This window comes from Hibiscus syriacus, unplaced genomic scaffold (genome assembly GCF_006381635.1).
Source record: "Hibiscus syriacus cultivar Baekdansim isolate YM2019G1 unplaced genomic scaffold, ASM638163v2 tig00111942_pilon, whole genome shotgun sequence".
Classification (NCBI taxonomy): Eukaryota; Viridiplantae; Streptophyta; class Magnoliopsida; order Malvales; family Malvaceae; genus Hibiscus; species Hibiscus syriacus.
The window spans coordinates 694,316-719,162 of record NW_024063218.1 but is presented as its reverse complement, the minus strand read 5'-3'; the positions used below and the strand labels follow the sequence as shown (position 1 = coordinate 719,162).

General features: G+C 36.4%; 2 protein-coding genes and 2 pseudogenes across 2 annotated transcripts; 2 read left to right on the top strand and 2 right to left on the bottom strand.

Annotated features, from left to right (window-relative positions):
• Nucleotides 1–7,596: 7,596 nt before the first annotated feature.
• On the top strand, nt 7,597–10,034 carry LOC120173239 (annotated as a pseudogene).
• Nucleotides 10,035–12,254: 2,220 nt separating this feature from the next.
• Nucleotides 12,255–14,819, bottom strand: LOC120173216 (mitogen-activated protein kinase 2-like). The gene is made up of 6 exons (XM_039180450.1): nt 14,473–14,819; nt 14,210–14,339; nt 13,306–13,443; nt 12,866–13,198; nt 12,589–12,772; nt 12,255–12,515 (listed from the first exon to the last, which is right to left on the bottom strand). The coding sequence occupies exons 1-6, from the start codon at nt 14,646–14,648 to the stop codon at nt 12,343–12,345; spliced, it is 1,134 nt and encodes a 377-aa protein (XP_039036381.1). The 5' UTR covers nt 14,649–14,819; the 3' UTR covers nt 12,255–12,342.
• A 2,829-nt stretch (nt 14,820–17,648) lies between these two features.
• On the top strand, nt 17,649–19,075 carry LOC120173244 (annotated as a pseudogene).
• A 2,026-nt stretch (nt 19,076–21,101) lies between these two features.
• LOC120173238 (1-aminocyclopropane-1-carboxylate synthase-like) lies at nt 21,102–22,197 on the bottom strand. The gene has a single exon (XM_039180461.1). The coding sequence runs from the start codon at nt 22,195–22,197 to the stop codon at nt 21,178–21,180; it is 1,020 nt and encodes a 339-aa protein (XP_039036392.1). The 3' UTR covers nt 21,102–21,177.
• Nucleotides 22,198–24,847: the final 2,650 nt, after the last annotated feature.

The window sequence follows — 24,847 nt, the reverse complement described above, 5'->3', positions numbered from 1 at the left end:
TCCTTCCAGAAATGGCTTTGATCCACACAGTAAGCAATTGAGCACAGCCCATAAAACGACCTCCCCCCAACCTTCTACATATATTCAAAGATCGGAAAGTTTCAGCAAGAATTGCATGGACTGGATTCATCTCTCTTCCTAACTTCTCAACCAAATCGACTACTGCTAGCTCGATCAATCCCAAACATTTTGGAAAGATTACCAAACCATATATACCCAAAGCAAATACATCTCTACGCACGTTTTCATCTACATGTGCTTCAGCTATCTTTTGTAAGTGAGACCACGGCACTCCCTCACTTTCTCCCTTGCGTTGCAAGCGATCATTCACCCATTTGTCGCTTGTGCCCGAGATCTTTGGCAAGCTTTGACTTAAAGGAAGGCCCTTTTATCGACCGGGAGTAAACTTTGTCCACTTTAACGCTTGTCAAATTCAACAGAAATTGGTATTCCTCGAGGGTTGGAGTCATGTCCTCTCGGTTGAATGTGAAACAACTATAGGCCGGATTCCAAAACTGTATTATGCTTCGTATGAGAACCGGGTCTACCTTCACGTATATCAGATGAAATATATCCCCATAAGTCTGCTGAAAAGCTTGCCTCTCAATAAGATTCCAACTTTCCCAAATGGTTTTCAATCCCTGAAGCTCATTCTGTTTTAAAGAAGCTGGTGTATAATCAGACAGATCTGACACGTAGTCCCCTGATAGACTATCTCCCTGCTCTTTCTGCTTGGCTTCGGACCAGTTCCTTACATCTGCTGGACTCACTTCTTTGTTTAGAAAACTCCTTTCCATCGTGAAAGTCTTTCCACTTTATCGATACTCACAGATCAATCGCCTTTTCTAATGATATGTCTATGCAGTATGAAACAAATAAACAAAACAAACAAAACAGTTAGTCAAAACAATTGTATAAATTTAACATAAAAAGATAAGTAAAACGAGAAATAAATCTATTCTATTTATGTATTATCTACCCGAATAATATTCCTCACAAAAAGGGTCCTACCCAAACATGCTCTCTACCCTCCTAAATTAATTAAATTCTAACTGCACCTAAATTCTATTTCACATGCTTTAACAGAATAAATCTATTCTACATACTCAAAAATAAATAAATAAAATAAAAAGGTTAGAGGGTTTCTCCATTGTGTACGCCTATTTTGGGTACCTATTGACGGACAGAGGTTCAGTATGACTCTACCTAGTGTGACCGTTCTATGGTTCACTATATGCATGGTTTCAGCTCTAACAGGAAAAAAAGGAACTCGAATTGTCCTTGATGTCAGTGCCCCCTTGGGCTACCAAACCCTCAATCCTCACCCATTACAGGTTTCAAACGGACCGAGTTCAATTCGAGGGGATTCACTGCCTTATACCCATACGAGGAATAAATTCCTACGAAGGTATAAGGTATGTATCCCATGGGTTATTTGCTAAAACTCATACGAAGAATAAATTCTTACGAGAGTAAAGCAATCACCCTAGCTAATTTGGATCGAAACTCATGTCCAGAGCTCATGTTATGCTAATGAGAGTGATGTGTGTGAGGAGAAACAAACAAACCTTTGACTCAAAAACAGAAAAAAAACACTCAACGAGAACTAAAAAATCTGAAAAAATGAAAACAATTAAAATGTTAGTATATAAAAATCAATAAAAATTCAATACGTAGATCATAGTTTTACTAAAGATTCGAACTTATAATTTCCACCATAACGACCATATATAAGCGACCGACAGCCTGACTCTCTAATCCCCAGCAGAGTCGCCAAGCTGTCATAACCATTTTTTATAAAACAATTAAATATTATTTTAAAAACGATTACGACTTTATTTTGGAAAAATTGATGATTTTGAACGGATTTGAATAAAATTTAAAGAGTCGCCATCGACCTTTGGGTTAGGTAGGCCGAATACCTAAAAACGTCTTTTAAAACAATTTTAAGAAAGATCATTTTTAAGACAAAAATAGTCTGCGTTTACCAAAGATTCAATTAAAATGGATTCGGGAGTCGGTTACGTGTGGGGAAGGATAAACACCCCCACAACGCCCAAAATTGGTACTGTGTCGCTTACACATCGTCGTAAATGGTGGAAATTACAATTTGAATATGAAGTAAAAAATATGATCTATTTATTGAATATTTGTTAAAATAAAATAATAGAAATACTTCACTTGGTAAGAAATCTCAAGATTTGCAATCCTCCAACGGGAAAGCTATCTCATCTATTTCTTATCTATAAAGTATATCCTATCTTTTAATTACCACTAAATAATATCGTCATGAGTAGAAAATACAATATGCTTAATTTATGTATCGTTAATATTAACATAACAACCATTAATACAATAAAAATTATAAAAATAGAATAATAAATAAATTATGATTTATTCATTGAAAATAAAAAATCCTTTTCTCGATAAGAAATCTCGAGATTTGCAATCCTCCGCCGGGAAAGCTACCTCGTCTATTTCTTACTTGTAAAGAATATTTTCTCTTTAAATTAAAAGACAATGACGAAAATTGACATAAAATATATCATATTATACTTTTCCAAAACATACATCACTCATATTAAGATTTGATGAAGAAACAATAATAAAGATTAAAATTTAAATATTAAACAATATGACCATCAAATAAATTAATCAAAAAAATAAAAACAATGAAAATAATTTCTATAAGCTTGTAAAAGGAAGAATTTGCATTTTTATTATTCTGTTTGAACGTCGTATCGGATTGTACCACTTCGATCAAGTGATACTTTCCACGCCCGTTCTATAAATATGTTTTCTTGAAAATAAAATCAAATATAATGAAATAAAATGCAATTGGAAATATAACATTTACATTAAATTGAATTAAATGCATTACTTACATAATACAAATAACCATAGAATATGTAAAAATACATTCATACATAAATAACTAAAATAAAACTAAGTTAACATTACAAACCAAAATACAAACCAAATAAGCACATATGATAATTTCAGGGACCAAAATACAAATACAGAAATTTAAAGGGCTACAATCGAAGAAACATAAGTTAAATAACTAAACTGAAAATACACAAAAACATGAAGGATAAAAGAAATATTTAAACCAAATGCCAAAACAGTGACTAAAACAGAAGATGCATGAATCTGAGGGCCAAATTCGAACTTTAACAAAATGTAATAATAAACAGATAAGGACTAAAATATAATGAACGTAAAATAAATAGACATTAATCGAAATTTAACCCAAAATATGATAATAGTGATCAAAATAAAAGTTTCATAATAAAGGGTATAATGTCTAAACTTTCTGAAATATTAACAATAACCAGTCCAGTGACCAAAATGAAGAAAAACATAAATTACATGTCCAAATTCGAAGATCATAAAACCTACATAATATATAGACTAGTGATGTAAACAAAACAAAATAAAACTATAGGCTCAAAATAAGATTGCATGGACTTCCTTTAGTGACCAGATTACACCCTTACAGAAGCTTGGGGGGACCTAAACTGTTGTTTAGCCATGAATGCTAAGGACACGCGTGCAAGAACACAGAGATAAGAGGACCAAATGGGCTATTAGCCCTTAATCCCATCACTCAGCCTCACTCATGCTTCAAATCGACGCCGTTCGGCGTCTGAAATATAACCCTTTTAAGGGTTATTATGAAACCCTAAAATCAAATACTCTCCCCCTCATTTCCTCAGCCGATCTCCCTCTCTCCTTCTCATAACAGAGAGCCGAAAAGGCTCTCAACACTTCTTCTTCTCAACCTCGCCTAAACAGAGGCCTCAACTCCCCGGCCACCGTAGAACGGTGGCCACGAGGAGTAACCCAAACCCAGAGAAAGTTCTCTACGGCCTTAGATCTAACCCCTACACTGACCTAATACCCAGATAAACCCTCTGATTTCGAACCCAACAAGCCCAAAGGAAAAAAATTTTCTTTTACCTTCGGTGAGGGACGCTTGGCTCCGATGAAGCAACGATGGTGGTCAAAAACCAGGGTAATATTCTTACTCTATCTCTCTTTTTTTTTTTCGAATGGGTCTCCTTTTTTCTGTCCTCCCCTTTTTCTTCCGTTTCTGTTCTTTTTATCTTTGCTTTTCTTCGGATTTCTGGTGAGATGATGATGAGATCTAGGTAGAGCCTGGCTTTTTTCTGATTTGGTAGGATAGAAATCCCGAATATTTAGGGATTTATTGATATTTAAATTTGGAATTTAGATTTTGTGAGATTTGAACTGTGTATGATGTATTTTCTTGATTGGTTTTGCTGTAGATGACAATAGTGCCACAGTTGGGGTCAGACCGGAACAGTGATGGTGGCAGCGCTGAGGCAGAGAAGGGTCACACGGCGGCTGGAAGGGGATTAGGGTTTGAAACCCTAATATGTTTTAGGGTTTCAAACCCTAATCTACTAGGTTGGGTCCGGGTTAATTTGGGCTTCTGGTCTCTGGGCCAATTGTAATCAGGCCTTAATTTGGCCTGCAAAAATACATGTAATTAATTAATAAAAAAATAACGATAATAATAATAATAAAATAACGGAAAAGAAAAACGGAAAAACGGGTGTCTACAGTTGGAATGCAAAAGAGAAGACATTCATTTCTTCTTCTTCTGTCTCCTCTTTAAGTTCAAATGGACTTGCCAAAGTATATATTTTTCTTCTCATAGTTGTAGAGAATGCAAAAAACGGCATAATCACATGTTAAAGAGGAATATATATATAATAAGTCCCTAGTTGATGCCATCAAGGAAAGTTTAATATGATATAAATTATAAGTAATTAATGTTTGGATAAGTGATCGTTTTCATCACTGATGTTTGAAAAGTCACAAATCGTTCACTAACGTTATTGTTTGTTGTAAAATGATCATTCGACATTAACAACCGTTACTATATGTGACGAAAAACTGATGTGAGACGTTAATATAATTTTTTGACACTGTTTGACCATTATTTTGACCTACCCTTCTCTTTCATCTCCACTCTCTCGTCTACATACTACTTTTTGTAACTCAAAATCCACTATTTTTTGGATGAATGGGGTGCTTTCTTGCACAAACATTGAGTGGATCTAAACAAAGCCAAAGGGTTCCTGGAGCTAAACAATGAAGAAGCAGAGAGCGAGAAATGGAGGATTATTTGAGATTCATTTCCATGCATAAATTAGATGCCAATAATTTAAAAAAAATGGAGAGTAGGGGGACAACATAGATGCAAATTAATACAAATCATTATTTTCTCAATATTTTTCCATCTAATTGTGTTTCCATGGTGTGGTAGCTGAATTCGTTTCGACATTTGGTGGAGGTTTATGTCGATTTAATGTTTCGGTAATATCTCTATAGATCAACGACGACTAGGGATGACAACGGGGCAGTTTTAGGCCGGAGATTGGTCTCCCTGTCTCCGTTTAAAAAAACTCGTACCCATCCCCGCTTAAAAAATCACGAGGATTTAAATGGGGATCCCAATCGGGTAATCGGGAAAAATTGCGGGGAAACGGGTATCTCCGTTTAGCATAAACAATTATTTAAACGGGTAATTTTCACCGCGGGGATAACCGCGGTGAAAATTAACCGTTTACCTTAGATGATTATTTTTCACCGCGGGGATCTCTGTTACCGTTTAAATTTCACACGATGACACGAGTTATTTAAAAAATAATGTCATTATCGGATCTAAACTTACTTGAAACGTCAAACACTACCAAATGCATCCAAAATATAAAAAAAAAATAATTCAAATAGACAAATATAATGACAATGACTAATAATATAATGTTTCAACTTTCATAAATGAAATCGTTCTTCCAAAGTTCCAACTTTCAAGTCACGTCAACGACACCACCACTGTCATCAAATAGTTGTGACCTCCGATTGCTACAATTACACACAAAAAATTATAAGCCACCAGCAGCGGAGCTGGGAAGGTGAAGATCAGCGAAGCAAAACTTAAGAGCAGTCACAGGGAACGTGACGAGTAGGTCTAGATGTGTTCTCCTAAATCCTAATCTCCTTTGTATATATATTTTTTAATTTAATTTAAATTTATTAATATTATATATATATATATATATATAATAATTATTTTTAATATTTATCGGGGCGGGGATTACCAAACCCTTCCCCGTCTCCGTTTAAAAAATTTAATTTTTTTCGTCTCCGTTTATTATCCCCGAACTCAATCTATTCAATTCGATTTTTAATTTTTCTCGACGAGATCAATTTTTTTTTTGCCATCCGTAACGACGACGAGAACTTGACCCTTGAGGGAGTAAGGTGCTCCTTAATTCGACAAGAGGACAGCATAATATTTAGCCTTCTAGAGGGAGCTCAATATTGTCATAATGAGAATACATATGACCCTGATGTCTTTTCAATGGAGGGGTTCCATGGCTCTTTGGTCGAGTACATGCTTCGAGAAGACCTTGGTGCAAGAAACGAAGCTAGGCTCCACTATATCTACACGGATGCCACGTACGGCGAAATCTTCGTAGAAGCCGACTCTGTGAGGGTGAATAGTGAGCCGTGAAACGCTCTCTGCTTCTTCTTTGTTTAGCTCCAGGAACCCCTTGGCTTTTATTAGTTCCATTCCTTGTTGTGCAAGAAAGCCCCCTGTTCATCAAAAAATGGTGGATTTTGAGTTACAAAAAAAGTATAAAGATGAGAGAGCGGAGATGGAAGAAAATGGTAGGTCAAAATAATGGTAAAATAATGTCCAAAAATCATATTAATGTGCCACATCAGGTTTCGTTACCTAGGTTACTATTAACGTCGAGTGACCATTTTGTAACAAATGATAACGTTAGTAATTGATTTGTGAAAATAAACACTTATTCAAACATTAATAACCATTGACGTAGTTTACCCAATTTTAGATTATCATATTGTAGATTTTTTGTTAATAACATATTTTTACCTCTTAACATTTTATAATTTTTCTTCCGCAAATTATTTTAAAAGTTCACCATCTTAAAATAAAATTTTGCATCCGTCCGTATTTATGCACACCCACATTAACCACCATAATTCCTTGTTCCTTTGATTCCATGATCCTGCAACAATTTTTCCTACAATATTGTATATCGAGATAAGCTTATAGATTAAAAATTTTAAAATTTAAAAAAAATGGATCTAATTTTAATATTAATGTACAACGTGTATCCAATTTTTCTCTTGATCCAATAAGATATTTATTTAATTATTTGGTGTAATTGGGTAATTATTATTTTTAATTATTCATGTTCAATTTTAATTGGCTAATACCTAATAAAATTTAATATTATTTAATAAAATAGATAATAGGTGTTACAAAATTAAAATTTAATGATTAAAATTATAAGTATGAATATAATTTTAGATATATTATATACTTAATTATAATATAAATAAAACTAAATAATTAATTAAAAGAAATGTTAGATACTTAAAATGCACAGAATCGGATACCACGTTACACATAAATACAAAATTTTGGACCAAAAGTTACATTTACCCAAGCAGAAAACATAGTTTTTGTTAGCTTCTCATAAAACCCCGAAACCTTACGTAAGGAGAGCGACGAAAGTCCACCACTCCACCATTGATATACCCCATTATGCATGAAGAAGCTAACGGTGACTCTCACCCGCCAAGGACCCTCCGTCAAAGCCCTCATATCACAAAACCTCTATCCCCGAGCTCTCAAAGCTTCTATCTCTCCACGCTATCCGTTCCTTACGGTCCAAATCTACTCTCATTTCATCAAATCAGGCCATTCTCTACAACCCTTTCTCTCCACCACTCTCATCTCCCACTTCGCCAAACATGCTGACTTCTTACGCGCCTTTTCCTTCTTTCTCGACGCCCCTAAACCCGATATAACCTCTTTCAACTCCCTCATCTCTGGTTTCGCTCGGCCTCGGTTTGGCCTAGCCAGGCCGGTTCTCGAGCTGTTTAATGAGTTGAGGCATCTGGGTTTGATGCCTGACGTGTTATCATTGAGTGGCTTAGTTAAAGGGTGTGATAGTTTAGAACAAAATGAGATTGTTCATGGGGTTTGTTTGAGATTGGGATTTGGAAATGGAGCTTTTTTGGTTAGTGGACTCATTGAGAATTATGGTAAAAGTGGGAACTTGGTTTCGGCTGAGAAGTGTTTTAGGGTGTGTCTGGGTGTTGATAATGTTGTTCTTACGGCTATGCTTTGTGGTTATTTTTGGAATGGGGAATTTGAGGTGAACATGTTTTTTTTGGAACTGAGGTATTTGGGTTGTGAATTGAATGAAATTTGCCTGACAGTTGTGATCAGTGCTTTGTTTGATGTAAAAGAGGTTCAACAGATCCACGGGTTTGGCTTAAAGATGGGTTTTTATGTGGCGGTTCCATTCATTTAAACAATGCTGTTATGTGCATGTATTCTTTGTGTGGAAGTAAGTTGGACGCCGTTAAGATATTTGATGAAATTACCGATCCAGATATTGTCTCGTGGACTGAAAGAATAGGGGCAACTTTTGATGGTTTTGAGGCTTTTGGAATTTTTAAGCGCTTACATTGTAAAGGTTTGGGTGTTAATGAATATACAATGATCAATGTCTTATCTGCTGTTTCAGCTGAGGGTTTGGTATGTTTAGGGAGGCAAATCCAAGCAGTTTGTCAGAAAGAAGGGTATTTCAAAGTGGTTTTTGTTGGCAATGCATTGATTTCTATGTATAATAGGTGTGGGAAATTGGATGATGCGAGATGCATTTTTGATGATATGGTCTTGGAATTCACTGATTGCTGGATATTCACTGATGATATGGTCTTGGAATTCACTAATTGCTGGATATTCACCGATGAATATGCATGGTCTTAATGTAGAAGTGAATATTGCTAGTATCCTTGAAGTGGCATCTGACTCAAATTCTTTGCACCTTGCTGTGCAGATACATTCCCGTATGATTTAATGTGGATTCATGTTGGACGATTACGTGGTGTCTAGCTTGATAACAACATACGGGAAGTGCGGTTGCTTTGATGAGTCGAGAAGAGTTTTTGCCGATATCGATGAGACGACTGTGATTCATCTTAATGCGACGTTGAGTACTTTGGTTAATGCTGATTGTCATGCTGATAGTGTAGATCTCTTCCAAAACATGGTGGGTTTGAAACTTGAAGTAGACTGCAATACTTTCAGCATCGTTCCTAAAGCTTGCAGTGCTATGACGGATCTGGAACACGGAAGAAACATTCACTCCCTGGCTCTTAAATCTGGATTCCATCAAGATTGCTATGTAGAGACTGCTGTTATTGACCTTTATTGCCAGTGTGGAAATATTGTTAATGCAGAGATGACTTTTAGTTATTTATCGAACTTGGCTGCATGGAATGCAATGATAACGGGATATGCTCAACATGGTTGTTATAATGAGGCTTTCGAGCTTTATGATAGAATGATCGTATGTAGAATTGAACCAGATGAGATAACTTATCTTGGACTTCTTACTTCATGCTCCTATGCAGGGCTACTGCAAGAAGCACAGAGCTATATGAACTCTATGGTCGAGTATCATAGTCTAACCCCACATTTAGAACACTGTGCTTGCATGGTCGATCTGCTTGGCCGGGTAGGTCTCCTGGAAGATGCAAAGAGTACGATAGATGAAATGCCTATCGAACCAGATGCTCTTATATGGCAGATTCTGCTATCTGCATGCTGCCTCCATGGAAACTTTGATACTGGAAGAGTTGCAGCGGGCAAACTTCTTGAGCTGCAGCCTGGTAACAAATCTGCCTAATTCTTCTTTCAAATCTCTGTGCTTCGGCTGGTATGTGGACTGCTGTCAGAAAATTGAGAAGAGAAATGAAGGAAAAACTACTTTGCAAGGAACCTGGTCCTAGTTGGATTCAAGTAAGAGGATTCACGCATTACTTTTTCGCTGATGACATGTTGCACCCTAAACGTAAAGAAATATTTTTGGAGCTGTTTACACAAACATATGCAAACTTCAAAGACAATTGAACACGATTCACTTTTTCATTGGATTTATGATTATTGAAAGGGAATCGTTATCATTGCTTTTGGAACTGAGAATATAGGTGCTTTGATGTTCTAAGTTATAGTCCGTCTTCCTTATCTGTCAGGGAATTTGATGTGATGAACTTTGGATTTTGGCAAGTTGAATCAAAACTGGCAATTTAACTAAAATTCTAAGAACTTAATACACAGAAGAAAAGACGGTGGAGAAGAAGGATTGTTTCAATGCATTGATAAGGTAATTGGGTCCAGGGACACTGGCAACCCTTCCTTCTTTAACACCTCTTTCCAGCTTCCCAATGGAGATTCCTTGATTCAATTCGAAGGTAATGAAAGAGAGCCTTTTCTTGGTGTCAAAGGTAAACTTTTTACTTTATTCCTTGCTCTACCATGTCATAAGCCATGAATCCTATTTTAATTACATGCTTTCAATACCTGAAAATCACTTTCCAAAACTTATTTTGTTAGGCCATGGCTATTGCTGTCAATTTCTCTTCCCAAGCCCTGAGGCAGAATACATTTCCCGGGGCAATGGCAGACCTTGGCCTTTATCTTGCCTTTTAAAGCTTCACGCCAACTTGAGCAAAAGAGGATGAAGCAGAAGCTGCATGGGTGGCCATTAAAAGGCGGGAAAAAAATAAATTTACCGACAACCGCAGAGTCTCTTCGATCATGTCATCGGCAAACATTGATAGTGACTCAATTTCGGGTCAACCTTTTGCAGCTGATACCATCAAGCTTTTCTACGAGTGCATCAATGAGAAAAATCCTAAAAAACTTGGGGGTTTCCTATCAGAAGACTGCTACATCGAGGACTGTTCTTTCTTCAACCCGTTTAATGGGAAAAAGGTTACATCCCTTTGCTTTATAAGTTTTTTCACGTATCACAATTCCACTGCTCGATTTAGAAATGTATTCGCAGGAAGTTATGCATTTCTTCTATCTTCTCGTGAGAAGCATGGGTCAAAATGTGAAATTCAACGTCGAACATGCTTGTAAAGGGGATGGCTTAACAGTAGGAGTAAACTGGCATTTAGGTAAAACATTATACATGATATATCAGCCACTTTTTCCGAGCTTTAATTTAACTCCCACGGCAACTTGAGGGATTATTTTCTGATATTGCATAATGGAAACAGAAGCCGGTTCCATTCGCAGCCGCTTAGATCTCATTTATACTTGCTTGTTTTGTTTCATTGATTGAATCTCAGTAAGGTTTATTCCTTCTATGATTTTTTTTAATATTTATGATCTTCAACTGAAATTTTGTTCTCGTTTTCTTATAGATATCTAATTTATAGGTTTTGTTTGTTTTTGTGGTAGTTTTAATGGGTTCAATTTCTGTTTCTTGTGCTTTACTACAATAATGTTAATCTTTTCGTTTCCTTTGGAACCAAAGGTTCGTTCTTCATCGTGATTGGTGTGTCTCATTTCGTCATATTTCGAGAGAGTGTAATAGAGTTGCTGATATTCTCGCTCATTTGGCGTGGTCGTTTCCTCCTGGTGTGGTGATTTTCCAAGCTCCTCCTATTGAGTGTACCACTGCTTTGCATGCAGATGATATTTTACAGCAGCAATATATGGTTACTGTGTTAAACAACCGGTGTTGTTTTGTTTCCATCCTCTGTATTAAAAAAAGTTTCATTCTTGATCTTCTAATTTGGTACAGAAGATTTGGATTTGAGTTGAGTTTTTAATGCAGATATGTTCATTTATTTGATCTTTTCGTTTCCTTTGACATCAACGTTTCTCATCGTTCTTCTGGCTGTAGACCGTTCGACGCTGGTACCGTCGCTTGCAATGGAGGCCACCAAGATGGGACATTTTAAATATTTTAGGAAATATTTAAAATATTTTAATATTTATTTTTTAATAAATACCACATCATTATGGAACCATATCAGTAATTTGGTTGATGTGGAAACAGATGGCGTCCACGTAAATAAACTAACGGTTTCGTTAGTCAAAACGGTTAAAAGGTACAAATTGATGCAATTAAACAACTTCAATGGTAAAATTAATACGAAATGGGTGAAATTGATAAATTTTGTCTATTACAAGAGCAACAATGACGCTTAAAATTAAAAATTATTCGTTTATACAAAAAGACGAGAGACAGACTCATTCGTCTCACAAACAAGTTATGTTTCATCTCGTCTTAGATTATATATTTTTTTTCACTTCAGGTGAAAATGAAGCAAAATTAAACGATATTAACCTAATTCATATAAACTCCGTTGAATGGTGAACAACATCATATATATAGGGAATTCCAGGGAACGAAGTCGATTCCCGCTACAATTTACATAAACATCCCATAGGAGAATCTCTTAATGAGCTGGATCTGGATTGAATTCCACAGACTCCCTCCAAATAAGCTCTTTGATGTGATCTTCGGTGCACGATGGTTGCTCGAAATCGAAACTGAACGGTCGAGGACAGACCGGCTCGTCGTTGGTATCGTGAAGAGATGCCAAGTATGGGTGACAAAGGGCCTCCTCAACTGCACAGATGCAAGAAAATAGTTAATCTCAGTTATGGGGGGACCGAACAGATTCTAGTTTCTTGGCTTGTACCTGTAATTCGTTTGTTGGGGTCAAAGACGAGCATTCTTTCTAGCAGATCAACAGCTGCAGCAGACATGTTTGGGAACCTAACTGAAAACTGTTGCTTCCTGCACTGTGGGAGCTGTCTGAAGTACCTTCGGGCGTTGTTGCTTCGGAGAAATCCGAGACTGGTTTCGTCCGGTGAACCGATCAACTTTTGTACACATTAAAAGAATGTTCAACGTTAAGAAATGAAGAAACTGATTTATGTCTAGAATGGCAGACCGTAGGTAGAATAATTGAGTACCTCAGTGATGAGTCTCAGCTGATGAACATAATCTTTGCCAGGAAACAGGGGCTCTCTGGTCATAATTTCTCCAAATATGCAACCAACAGACCACATATCAATTGCAGCAGTGTATTCCGAGCAATTAAGGAGCAACTCCGGCGCCCGGTACAATCTAGTGACGACGTACTCGGTCATGAAATCTGTTTCAGACGTGGTCCTCGCCAATCCGAAGTCCGCGATCTTAAGGTCGCAATTCGCATTCAAAAGAAGACTGCTTGGCTTAAGGTCACGGTGCAAAACGTTGGCAGAATGTACATACTTCAGCCCTCGTAACAGCTGATATAAAATGTACTACAGAAGGTTTCATTATCAGATTCATGTCATATGCAATATTTGGTGAAAAGTAAGTTAAGTCAGTAACATAAATGTCCAGTCCCCATAGCATCTTTTCTCCAAACCTGACAATGATCATCTCTCAATGGTTGATCGGATCGGATTGTGTGATGAAGATCGGTGTCCATCAATTCGTAAACGATGTAAACATCGTTGAAGGTCTCCTTCTTCGGTGGTCGGATGACATCCTTGATGGTAATGACCTGCAAAAAGAGAAGTGGAAGCACAAGATCAGATACTCATTAATATAGGAAATGGTACAGAAAGGGCGTTGGAACATTGAACACTGTATGGCAAATGCCTGGTTAAACCTGATAACTAAATCCTACGGTTGCATGTAGGATCAAGGGTGTAAATGAACAAGAGTTCAATGAACTGTTCATACAACTTTCATTTATGTTCGTTTATTAAGTTAAATAAATGTGTATGAATTTTTTTATGTTCATTTAATAACCAAACAAGAACATAGACGTGTTCGATTCGTTTATGTTCACAAACAATCTCGTTTATAAGCTCATTTATCAACTTGTTCATAATCTCGTTTATCCGGTTCTTTTTTTTACATTTTAAATATTATGAACTTTGGGATTAAATTGAATACAAGGTGCATTGGCGTTCAAACTGTGAAGCCCAAGAAACTTAAGGATTAATGATGTAATTTCATTATTTTTTCACTTATAAACAAAAGGATAATAAGAGGATGTGCAACAAACATGTTCGCATACGATTAAATGAACATGTGATGAACCTTAAGCGAATATGTTTGTAAATATTAAACAAATCGAACACGAAAACCTCTAAAGATAAATAAACAAACATGAACCTAATATTAAAATTTTAAACAAATATTAATTGAGTATTAACCTGTTAAAAAATAAACAAATGAACATGATCTTATTCATTTAAGATTAGTTAATTTACAGCCGTAGTTGCATATTTTGTAAATAATTATAAAGAGGCGTGGCTTACATTTTCGTGGTTCATGTGACGAAGAAGCTTGATCTCCCTCAAAGTCCTTTTGGAATCCACAATGTTATCAAATGCATTACCAATCTTCTTGATAGCAACCTCTTGACGCGTCTCTGAATTAACAGCAGCACTGGAGAAAACAACAGAAACATACCCAGAAAACAAAAGAATCAACCAGGAAAGATAAACAACAATTCGAAACAACACCAGATAGAAGAAAGAACCCATCAAATATTTCAACAACAGCATTAGAATAGACTTACCAAACAATACCATTAGCACCTCGACCGATAGGACGAATAGGAGGCACGTACTTACTGGACACCTCAAACAGGTTACCGTACACATTGTAGTGTACATATTTTCCTCCATGAGTCAGTACTCCCTTCACACTGCTTCCCTCGGAGCTTGACTGCTTTGTACTCCCAATCTCCTTCATTTTTATGTTTGTTCTTTATCTTCTTTCTCTTCTTCACCTGCTAACCTTGAAACCAAGTTATTAACGTAAAAAAAAAAGAAACTCAGACTAGGTTTGTTTATATCTGGAGAATCATTGTTGGCAATTTTGGGTTTTTTTTAGTAGTTGTAATGTTTCTCTGCACAGCAAAAAAATGTTTTTTTTTTTGGTGAAACTCAGGGAAGGAGAGGTTTGGTTTGTTTGATATGACCCAAGTTTGGTGGGTCGAAATCCGTGAAATGAAAGGAGATTTTTGAAAAGTGGAAACTGAAGTGATCCATCCGGCCTTAACATGTGGTATCTTTTAACATCAGCCATGCGAGATGGTGCCAAGTATTCCCTGTGCCAACTGCTTTTCATATACGGTGGTTGTGCTGATCACGGGACGCTTGCTGGGCAGGTAGCATGGGGGCAACTCAGCTGCACATTTGGCCATGGTTTCCTACACTCGACGCTTCATGTGGAAGACGGGATTTTGATATACTTTTTTTATAAAAAAAAAATTCTCTTCGGACCATAAGCCCAAGAGATCATGGAGAGAGAACTCAGCCTGTTGCGCCGTGACTTCATAGGACTCTCATGGCCTCCCATTTGCAGCTTGAATGCTGGATTTAGGCCCATGTTGAATTACATTATGATTGGGCATTAATTCATGTTGGACTATTACTATTTCTTGCCCTGATGAATGCATTTAATGATGGACATTTATTTGAATTCGATAATTTTTTATTGAAATAATCTTATAAAGTTAGTTTTTCTTAAAAAAAGAAATTAGGTTTAGTTAGGTTCAAGTCGATTTTTTTAATTAAGAGGTCAGATTCAAGTTTAGAGTAAAAATATTCAACCCGGCTCGAGATGATAATATGATTATCCTTTATTTATTTACGAATAATTGTAATAATATCTTTCTCTATATTTTTTAGGACTCTGCTTTACCTAATAAAATTGAATTATATATCCGTGTGATGTAAGATACAAGCTTTTTCCTCCAAAAAATTAGGTCAAAATTCATGTCGAAAAAACATCTTTAAATCCGAATTGGATGACAAGTTTTATTTAAAAAATCGAGTCAAAATTTAAGTCGATAAAGCCTCATTAAACCCGATTCAAGTAAAGAGTGAAAGAATATAATACTTGAGATGTCTTTAAGTAAACCAAAAGTGACCCAATTTATGTCCATCCCTTAATATATCATGTTAAAAATACAAAAATGTAAAATAGGATTTAGTAATTTAAGCTTTATTCATTGCCATTCAAGTTCAATAACTTTTGAATTCATTATTCATAAGTTTGAGATTCAAGCAATTATGTCTATAGGTATGTGTGTGTTATTAATAACTAAAAAAATTCTAATCAGATATTATCGTGTAACTATATTACACTATTAAAAAATTTAATAATCTTTAGAGAACATTGCTATAACTATTATTTTATTTAAGATTAATTATTATTCAAATATTTTCAACTTGAAAATATTTTAGATTTTTTTATTAATCTATAATAAGTACAAAGTAATATTTTTTTAAAGATAATTTTCTAACAATTCGATATTAAATACTTACACCAATGATATTTTTAATATTTGAACTCGATATCTTTGGTGCCCAAAAATCATTTTAGATAAACAATAATTAAGGGGGCCTAAGATTCCATGATAAATCACGTTTCTAAACCGACCTTGGTGCGTGTTGGTCAAGGTAATGGTCCTCATTGGAGTAGTGATTTCACTAACTTCTAAAAAGCCGACAACACTACATAATTCAAGCCGTTAAAGGCTCTATCCTTGAACATTAAAATATTATTGGAGTGAGTGAATAACTGATACAGTTGACAGGTATCCTCCTTTTCTAACGGCAACCCATAACTAACATAACTTTCTCCTGCACATGTAAGATGTGACTTATTTTTAATAATATTATAAGTCATCTCATTATGATCTTAAAAACTATATTCTTAAAAATAATTTAATAGTAGTAATTTAGGGTAAATTCTGTAATTTTTTGGAAGAAAATTTTATAATTTAAATTTACTTTATGATGATTTTCAAATAAGGAATAGTAAAAAGTGGTTTAAGTAATCATAATAATGCATTGAAGTTTTAAAATTCAAACTAGCAATGGACTTAGTGGGACTAGAGGCGGATGCACGAAGCTTTTAGGGGTCATTTACATCATCGCTTGATTATATTTCATCATTTTAGTAAAATTTCCGGCTTCTAAAAGAAAATATATATTTGTAAAATTTCAATTGAATTATTTTATGATATATATTTATAATAATTTTAAAATATAGGATTATTCTAAATGGGGGAAAACAAAAATAAAGAAAACCCTGAGGGTGCGTTTGGTTCACAGAATGTAAGATTATCAGTGAGAATAAAAGATTACCAGGGAATATGATTACTGAGAATGTTGTATTTTGTATTTGGTTGGTTTAGCAGGAATTTAAGATTATCGTGGTTAAAGGAATTAAAGATTATTGGAATGTATATTTGACTAAATTGTCCTTATTATATATTTATTTTTTAACAAGTTGAAAAATATTTATATATTTTCTTTAAAAAATTTAAATTCATAAAATTTATATATATTTTTTTTACAAAATTGAAAATATAAAAAAGTTTAATGAAAGGGTAAAATTTTATTTTAACTCATAAATTTCATATAAAATTTTAATTATAGATTTTTTTTATAAATCTAAAATAGTTTAAAGATAAATTTGTAATTTAACCTTCGTAGAATTTTTATTAGTCAATGACATGATAAGAATATTTTTGAAATAAAATTTTTTAAAGGCATTTTAGTTCAAAACGCCGGTAATCTAACAATACCTAAAGAAATGGAAGTAATGACATTCTCGATAATATACCTCTAAAAATCTACTATTAATAATGTAAGATTATCGTAAACCAAACGGGAGAATGTAAAATTCCCATGGAATCTCACATCACCAAACCAAACACAGCCTGAGGAGTGCCAAGTTAGCTTACCAAAGAAGGAAGGAAAGAACGGGTCGTCGTCCCCGACAATCCCACTCCCATAAATTTCGCTCCCGTTATTTAACTCTCTAACCCTCCTCCTTCTTCTTTCCCTAACACGCCCCTCTTTCAATTTCCCAAAAATCTTCCATCACAAATGACGGGAACCGATACCCAAAGCTCCTTCTTGGGACGAATCAACATCAGGCGGAACCAGGTCAACGCCATGGATGGTTCTCACGAGCAAGAGATTGAGGACCTTGACCTCTTCCAGAAGCAAGTATCCGATCGCTTCGCCGAGATCTTATCCGCCCCCGATGACTCCCCCTTTGATGCCTTTCTCTCTATTTCCTGGATACGCAAGCTCCTCGATGTCTTCCTCGGCTGCGAAGCCGAATGCAAGGCTATTCTCTTGACGGGTCGTGATGCGGCTCAGATCTCGAAACCCCCTCTCGACCGCTTGATCCCTGAACTCCTCGACCGTGTCATTAAGGCTTTAGACATTTGTAATGCGATCGCCAATGGTTTGGAGTTGGTCAGGCATTGCCAAAAACTGGCTGAGATTGCTGTTTTGGCTTTGGAACAAAAACCCTTTGGTGAAGGACAATCGAGGAGAGCAAAGAAGGCGTTGGTTTCGTTGATTTCAGCAATGCACCTCGACGATAAAGAAGGCAGCGCTCATAAAACGACGGAGAGGAATTGGTCGTTTGGTCGCCGATGTGCTAATAAAGATCAAGCGCCCTTTGGGCATTACAAGTCACTTTCTTGGCAGGTGGCTAAGAATTGGTCTGCTGCCAAACAGATTCATGCCATGACTATGAACGTCGTTCCTCCACGTGGACCGGAGGCTTCCGGTTTGCCCTCCTTGTTTTTATAATGAACTTGATTATGGTTTTTGTCATGTGGGTATTGATTGCTGCGATTCCTTGTCAAGAGAGGAATGGTTTGACAACTCATCTTCCCATTCCTAAAACGTGAATTGGACCCATACTCTGACCGGTTTACTTGAAAAAATTGGTGATGAGTGGAAGAAGAAAGAGAAGAAAGGGATGGCTGGTTTGTTATTCGAGATACAGAAAATGGAGAAGCTTGGGCTTAGTTTGATAGAGTTTACCGATTCGTTTCAGTACCCTGGAGAGAAAGATAAAGTGGAGGAAGTGTCTAAACAAGTAGCCGAACTCGCCGAGGTTTGTCGGCGAATGGAAGAAGGATTGGTGCCTTTGCAGATGCTGATCAGGGAAGTGTTCCATAGGCTGGTAAGAAGCAGAACTGAGATTCTTGATGTGTTGGACCAAGGCGCCAAATCATCTGCACCGGTCGTGTAACTATGTCAATTGTAAGCCATTTTTGTGAGTTGATCTTTTGCTCCGAGCAGGGCCTAAAAGGGTTCTTTTAATTTAACACAGACTTCAGGCACTATGGTTGTGGTGAAGCAAGCATTCCCTTTGTGTAGAGTTTGTTTTATTTTTTAGTTTTGGCCCTTGTTTATATGTCAACTGTTGTTTGATTTGAGTACAGAAGCTTTGAGGCAAATGTAAATACTCATACTCTATATAACATTTTGTATTCAACTGAAAGTTTCTCACTTCCTGAGCTTTGTTTTAGCTTTGAAGCATATTTTCTTGAAGGTTTGGATTCCTTCTTCGAATTCTCCTTTAAATAGACAAGTTATAAGGGGGATTTGGATTGGGAACTGAAAAAAATTGTGCCTTCAAATCACTTAAAGAATGCCTCCAAAGGAGAATTGTCTAAGGCAATCTGTTTTTTTGTGCTCTGAGTTCCAGTTACCCTGTCTCACAGTGGGAACCATATGAACATAGAAAACAAACCTGAGACAGTTTGCCCGATGGAGGATGTTAGATATAGTTTGAACATACAGTGGAATGTATTGAATCTGGGTTTCCTTTTAACTTTAGTATTCACTTGTTTCAACCCTTTAATTTTCTAAAAGAACCAGAAAGATTTGTTCTTTAACGACTGCTAAAAGCTTTGCTAAATACAAACAAGTATGATAAGTCATATTGCACTTTTCACTACGAAAACACCTTCAAATAACATGTCCCCAGGTCCACTCTTCACTTAAACCCGCTGCTATTACTGCAATTGCTGATCCTTTATATCAAATTTCAGTTTTTCTAAGTAGTTCTCCCTTTCATTCTTTTTCACAGCTCGAAAAGCAATGGCAAGTTTTATCGAGCTCGCTCTCTGGTGCCCTCACTCTTATTCTCTGACTCGTCCTCCCCCTTCGTCTGTCCGATTCAGAAGCTTCACCAGAAACTTTGTCGTTTCCTCTTCTTTTTCTAATGGCAACCGAAAGTTAGTTTCTCCGAATCAAAGTTTTCTTCTTTTCCGCTTTCCAGTCTGGTTAACAATTTCATGTTTGTATAACTTGATGGAATCTGGGTTATTCGTTTTTTTCTTGCATCTGATAGACTCGTGATCGTTTGTCGAACATGGTATTTATCTTTCGTGACCTTCAACTTCATGAGCTGAGAAGCAGATACTAGCTTGTTCTAACCTTCTAGCCTGCTTCTCTTGTCTGATTAGATGATTTATGACTTACGAGGATCCAGTTAGGAGTATCGATACAGAAAAGCAAACCTTAACTACAAATTCAGGCAAATTGATCAAGTATGGATATCTTATAATTGCTACAGGATGTACAGGCTACAGCGTCAAGATATCCTCATCAGTTTGCGTCGGCCTCCGATTTAATTGTCCTAGATTCCACACAAGAACTGGTGAAATAATAAAGACGAAAAAGCAGTCACTGATTTCTTGATAAATTTATCAGATTCCCAGATGCAATAGGTGGTAACCTTCCTGGTGTGCACTATATTCCGGATGCATGACCATTAGTAATTTTTCCTTTCAAGCTCTATAAGTACACATTTTACCATGACAGATGTATGACCGCACGGCACGAGTTGAGCATGTTGATCGATCAGCACAGCATTGTATCAAGGCATTACTCCGTGCACAAACTCACGCTTGTGTGACAATTTATCCCTTTTTCCCTCAAGCCGAATATCTATGATGTTAAATGCATTCAGTGCTGCTCTTTCATCCTGAAAAGTTGATGACTTGCATCATTACCTTTTTATATTTTCCAGATATGATTATCAGCCTACTTTTACTCGAGAGTTTTCGAGTATGAAGGGAGCCCCAGGGAAGTTTGCAGGCAGTTCTTTGGGGACAATGGTGAGAATATATTGTACGTTGCATTTGAAACAGTACATGTAAACATGTTATCTCACTTTTCAAGCATAATCCTTTTCAAGTATAATCCTTTATTGAATCGGTCACCCTTACAAATTTACAATTCTGCATTTATCTTTTTCTTAGTATTTCATATAAACAAAAGAAAAGCAAGAATAGTATATATGTGCATGAGCAGTGCCCACCAGTGTTGAGCTTCCCCCCCACACAATATTGCATTTTTTGCATGCGGGGAAAGACCCTAAAAATATACAATTATTGAAGGGTTTCATTTAGATACTGTATAATATGGTGAAAAGTCTGAGTTGATGCAGCTTAAGTCCTGGCTCGGACGAGTGGCGATTGAGGTAAGGGAGAATGAGGTGACATGATGCTCGGTGACATGAAATCGTCCCTTCTTCGAGAGAAGCTGAGTTTAAGGCTGCTTTGTGTGCATAGTTTACGAGGAACCATGGCCTCATTCTGCCTAAACATGAAGGTTCTGATTCTCAACAAAGCAACTTCCATGGTGTGATCATCCATGTTAGCAAAGCATACCCTGAACCAACCTGGCTCATTGCAATGGAAAGAAGAACCGGGGGAAACGTTGAGCTTTACTTTGTTGATTATCACCCGCCACAGATCCATTTCGGCTTCGAACGTCTTCTCTTTCAAGAGTTTACGCATATCCATCCATATGAACAGCCCTGCATTGCTCTTCAAAGAACCAATACCAACTTGAGAAAGACTCCAAGTGAAATACTTGTGCCTTTTGAATAACTGCTCTTTGCTTTCCACAATAAAACTATCTACAAAATCGTCGTCGAACAGCATCGATGCAATTAAATGCTGCGTTTGTGAGGAAACCAGACCGAAGCTGGACATTTTCCGGGCACAGCTCACCACTGCATCGTTGTACGAGTACACAATTCCGACTCTGAAACCAGGGAACCCCATGTCTTTGGAAAGACTATAGACAATGTGGATGAGATCACAATTACACTCTACTTCCTCGATGATCTCGGAAATACTAACGAATTCGGGTTCCATGAAAACTGTGGCAGCATATATCTCATCACCGATCAAGTGTATGTTCTTTTCATTTATGAACTTCACAATACTCTTCAGCGTCTCTCGATCCAAGATGGTGCCCAGGGGATTCGATGGATTGGTTATGAGTAAACCCTTGACTCTCAGGTTAGCTTCTTTTGCCTTTTCATATGCAGTTTCCAAGGCATTCCTGGTGATCTTGAAATTTTTCGAACTCTCACAAACGATCGGAACAAGCTCAACACCTGTTCTCCACCTTAATTCGCCGTCGTCGCCTTTTTTGGCCAAGACCACCGCCGTCGACATAGTCCCTACCTTCCTCCTACTCATACGTCATCGTAGTTTCTGTTGATTGGTCATCGGAATCGCATGGGATCACAATTTTCATCCTAGGGTTCGTGGGGTATAAAACGTTGATTCGTCGTCGATCGATCACAATTTCATGGGGTTTTGGTCATCGGGGGGAGGGGGGTTGGGTGGAGCTTCGTCGACTGTAAAAGACGGTGGTTGGCGTGGGTTTAGGGGTTGAAATGAAGGTTTTCAAAGTTTTGGGTTTATTTCAAAATTTGTGTTTCCTTTTTAATATATATATATAATTTAATTTTTAATTTTAAATAAAAAATTTTAAAATTATCAGGTTGTGACACGTGTCACTTAATGGATGAATTAATGTCGTTGACGGCTCGAACATCTAAATAGATAACATTTGTAACATTAGGCACCTGGATGAGTCAAAAATTTGTTTAGGCACCTATTTGAGAAAAGAGGTATAGTTTGGGCACTTATTGGTATTAAGCCAAAATTAAATAAAAAATCAGGTCAATTACAAATAGCTTATGGACAAACAAAAAATTGAACTTACGTATGATTTCTATTTTACTCACCATACTTTCAAAATTTTCAATTTTTTCACTCAACTTTATGGACTGAACTTTTTTGGTCGCTCCACCGTTTTATCACTAACAGATCGTTGACGTAGAATATTTTAATATTAAACATGCCACATCGGATTTCCACATAATAATAATAAGGGTAAATTACAAATTTGATAACTAAACTTTCATATAATTCCTATTTTACCGTACTTTCAAAATTTTCAATTTTGCTCATTTTTTCGTTAAACTTCTAATCGTCAACGATCGTCCACCGTTGCCTTCACCGTCGAACCCATCTCCAGTCAGTAGTGGCTTGCATCACCACCGCCAACAGCACTGGCGATGCCTCCCGATCAAACCCCTGCCCTTCACTGTTGATGAAAGCTCATTGTTCATTGTAAAATCATAGGAAATCGTTAGATGACTCACCGTTGATCTCATTCGTCGTTGAATGGTGACCGTCACCGCCAATACCGGTGTATGTGTCAGGCCACCGAGATCAAAACCCTGGTGGTCGATCGTCAAGGCTCCCCGTCGTTTGTCGTAGAGAAATAGTCGAATGTTCGTCGGGAAACCAAAGCTTCCCATCGGTTTTCATTGATTTACGAACACCCCGACCGCCTGCTCGTCTCATCGCCGCCACTGTTGATTTCCTCTCCTTTTTCCGACCAAAAATCCAGTCGATTTTCCCTTTCACTGTCGCTGCCTCTGCTGGTCTGTCGTTCGTCTAACCCCGCATAGTGACAAAAAAACTCAATATATAGTTGAGTGAGCAAATTGAAAATTTTGAAAGTACAATGAGTAAAATAAGAATTATATGAAAGTTCAGTTATCAAATTTGTAATTTGCCCTTATTTTTTGTAGGATATAAAACGACGTCGTTTTTGTAGAGATTGCCATGTCATAACACCGTTAGCTATTTAACGGTTGAGTGACCAAAACAAGAGCAATTTAAAAGTTGAGTGAACAAATTGAAAATTTTAAAAGTATGGTGAGCAAAATAGGAATCGTATGAAAGTTCAGTTATCAAATTTGTAATTTACCCTAAAAAATCGTTTATAGAATTCAAAACATTTTCCATCACAAATATTCCTGTTCGGTAACAATAATGGAATCAGTACTTCTAAGTAAGGAATGTCACACACACGCTATCATTACCGAGTGTTACCACATGTGTGTCCTAAAATGAACAAAGCCAAAGCCATCCCATGTGATGATCCCACACCACATTCAATGCTAACTTTTTCCAATGCCTACCGACGTACATACGGGAGTAGGGATGAATAGAAGGAAGGATACTCATCGTCTTGAAAATTTTAAATTCTCATAAAATTTAAATATTTTTTTTTTACGTGAGTTGGGCGAGTGGCTAAATCCAGTAAGTGGTCTCAATCAACTTTATCTGGTATGGCCCTTTGTGGAATGTAGTTTAGGGAAATTAGAGAGGCCGGCGTACACTTTGACAGGTTCAGGAGTCTAAGCAGTTTGTATTCCTCGAGTAACCAACGAAATATTTTATTTAATTGTTTATTTTTTAAGATATTTGTATTCATTTCATTTAGCGTTTATAAACATGCTCGTTAAATATTCATTAACATTTTCTAACGTTCCTTTATCAAACTGGTGAAATTACACCACTAGTCCTTGAACTTCATAGTTTGAACTTTAAAGTTTATTATGTGTTCAATTTAATCCTTATCTTCACCAATATTTAAAATATAAAAGAAAAAGAAAAAAGAGAACCTCATATAGAAGGTCATAAATGACTCGATAAACGAATTTTCAAAGGAACTTATTCATGAATATAAATGAACCAAACACACCCCGATTCATATTCGTTTGTTTATTAAATGAACATAAATTTTGTTCATACTTAATAAACTAATGTTATACTAGCAATTCATCAAACGCGCTCTATTCATTTGCACCCATATTCCACTAAAGCAGTGTCATTTGTACTTCACCACTCCTCAACACGGCATATTAGAGCTATTAATTTGCTTTGTTAATGCATGCAAGACAGTCTTATAAATGCTTCCAATTAGTAGATTTGGCCTTTGTTTCACAAAAAATGCATATGA

Bases quoted from the DNA above. Each gene is read 5' to 3' on its own strand.
- LOC120173216 (XM_039180450.1), bottom strand. From the start codon at position 14,648: ATGAAGGAGATTGGGAGTACAAAGCAGTCAAGCTCCGAGGGAAGCAGT. The intron at 13,199-13,305 runs GTTTGGAGAAAA...AACCTTCTGTAG, and splicing joins TGAGAGATGATCATTGTCAG to TACATTTTATATCAGCTGTT. The intron at 12,773-12,865 runs GTACTCAATTAT...TGTGTACAAAAG, and splicing joins AGCTGAGACTCATCACTGAG to TTGATCGGTTCACCGGACGA.
- LOC120173238 (XM_039180461.1), bottom strand. From the start codon at position 22,197: ATGTCGACGGCGGTGGTCTTGGCCAAAAAAGGCGACGACGGCGAATTA.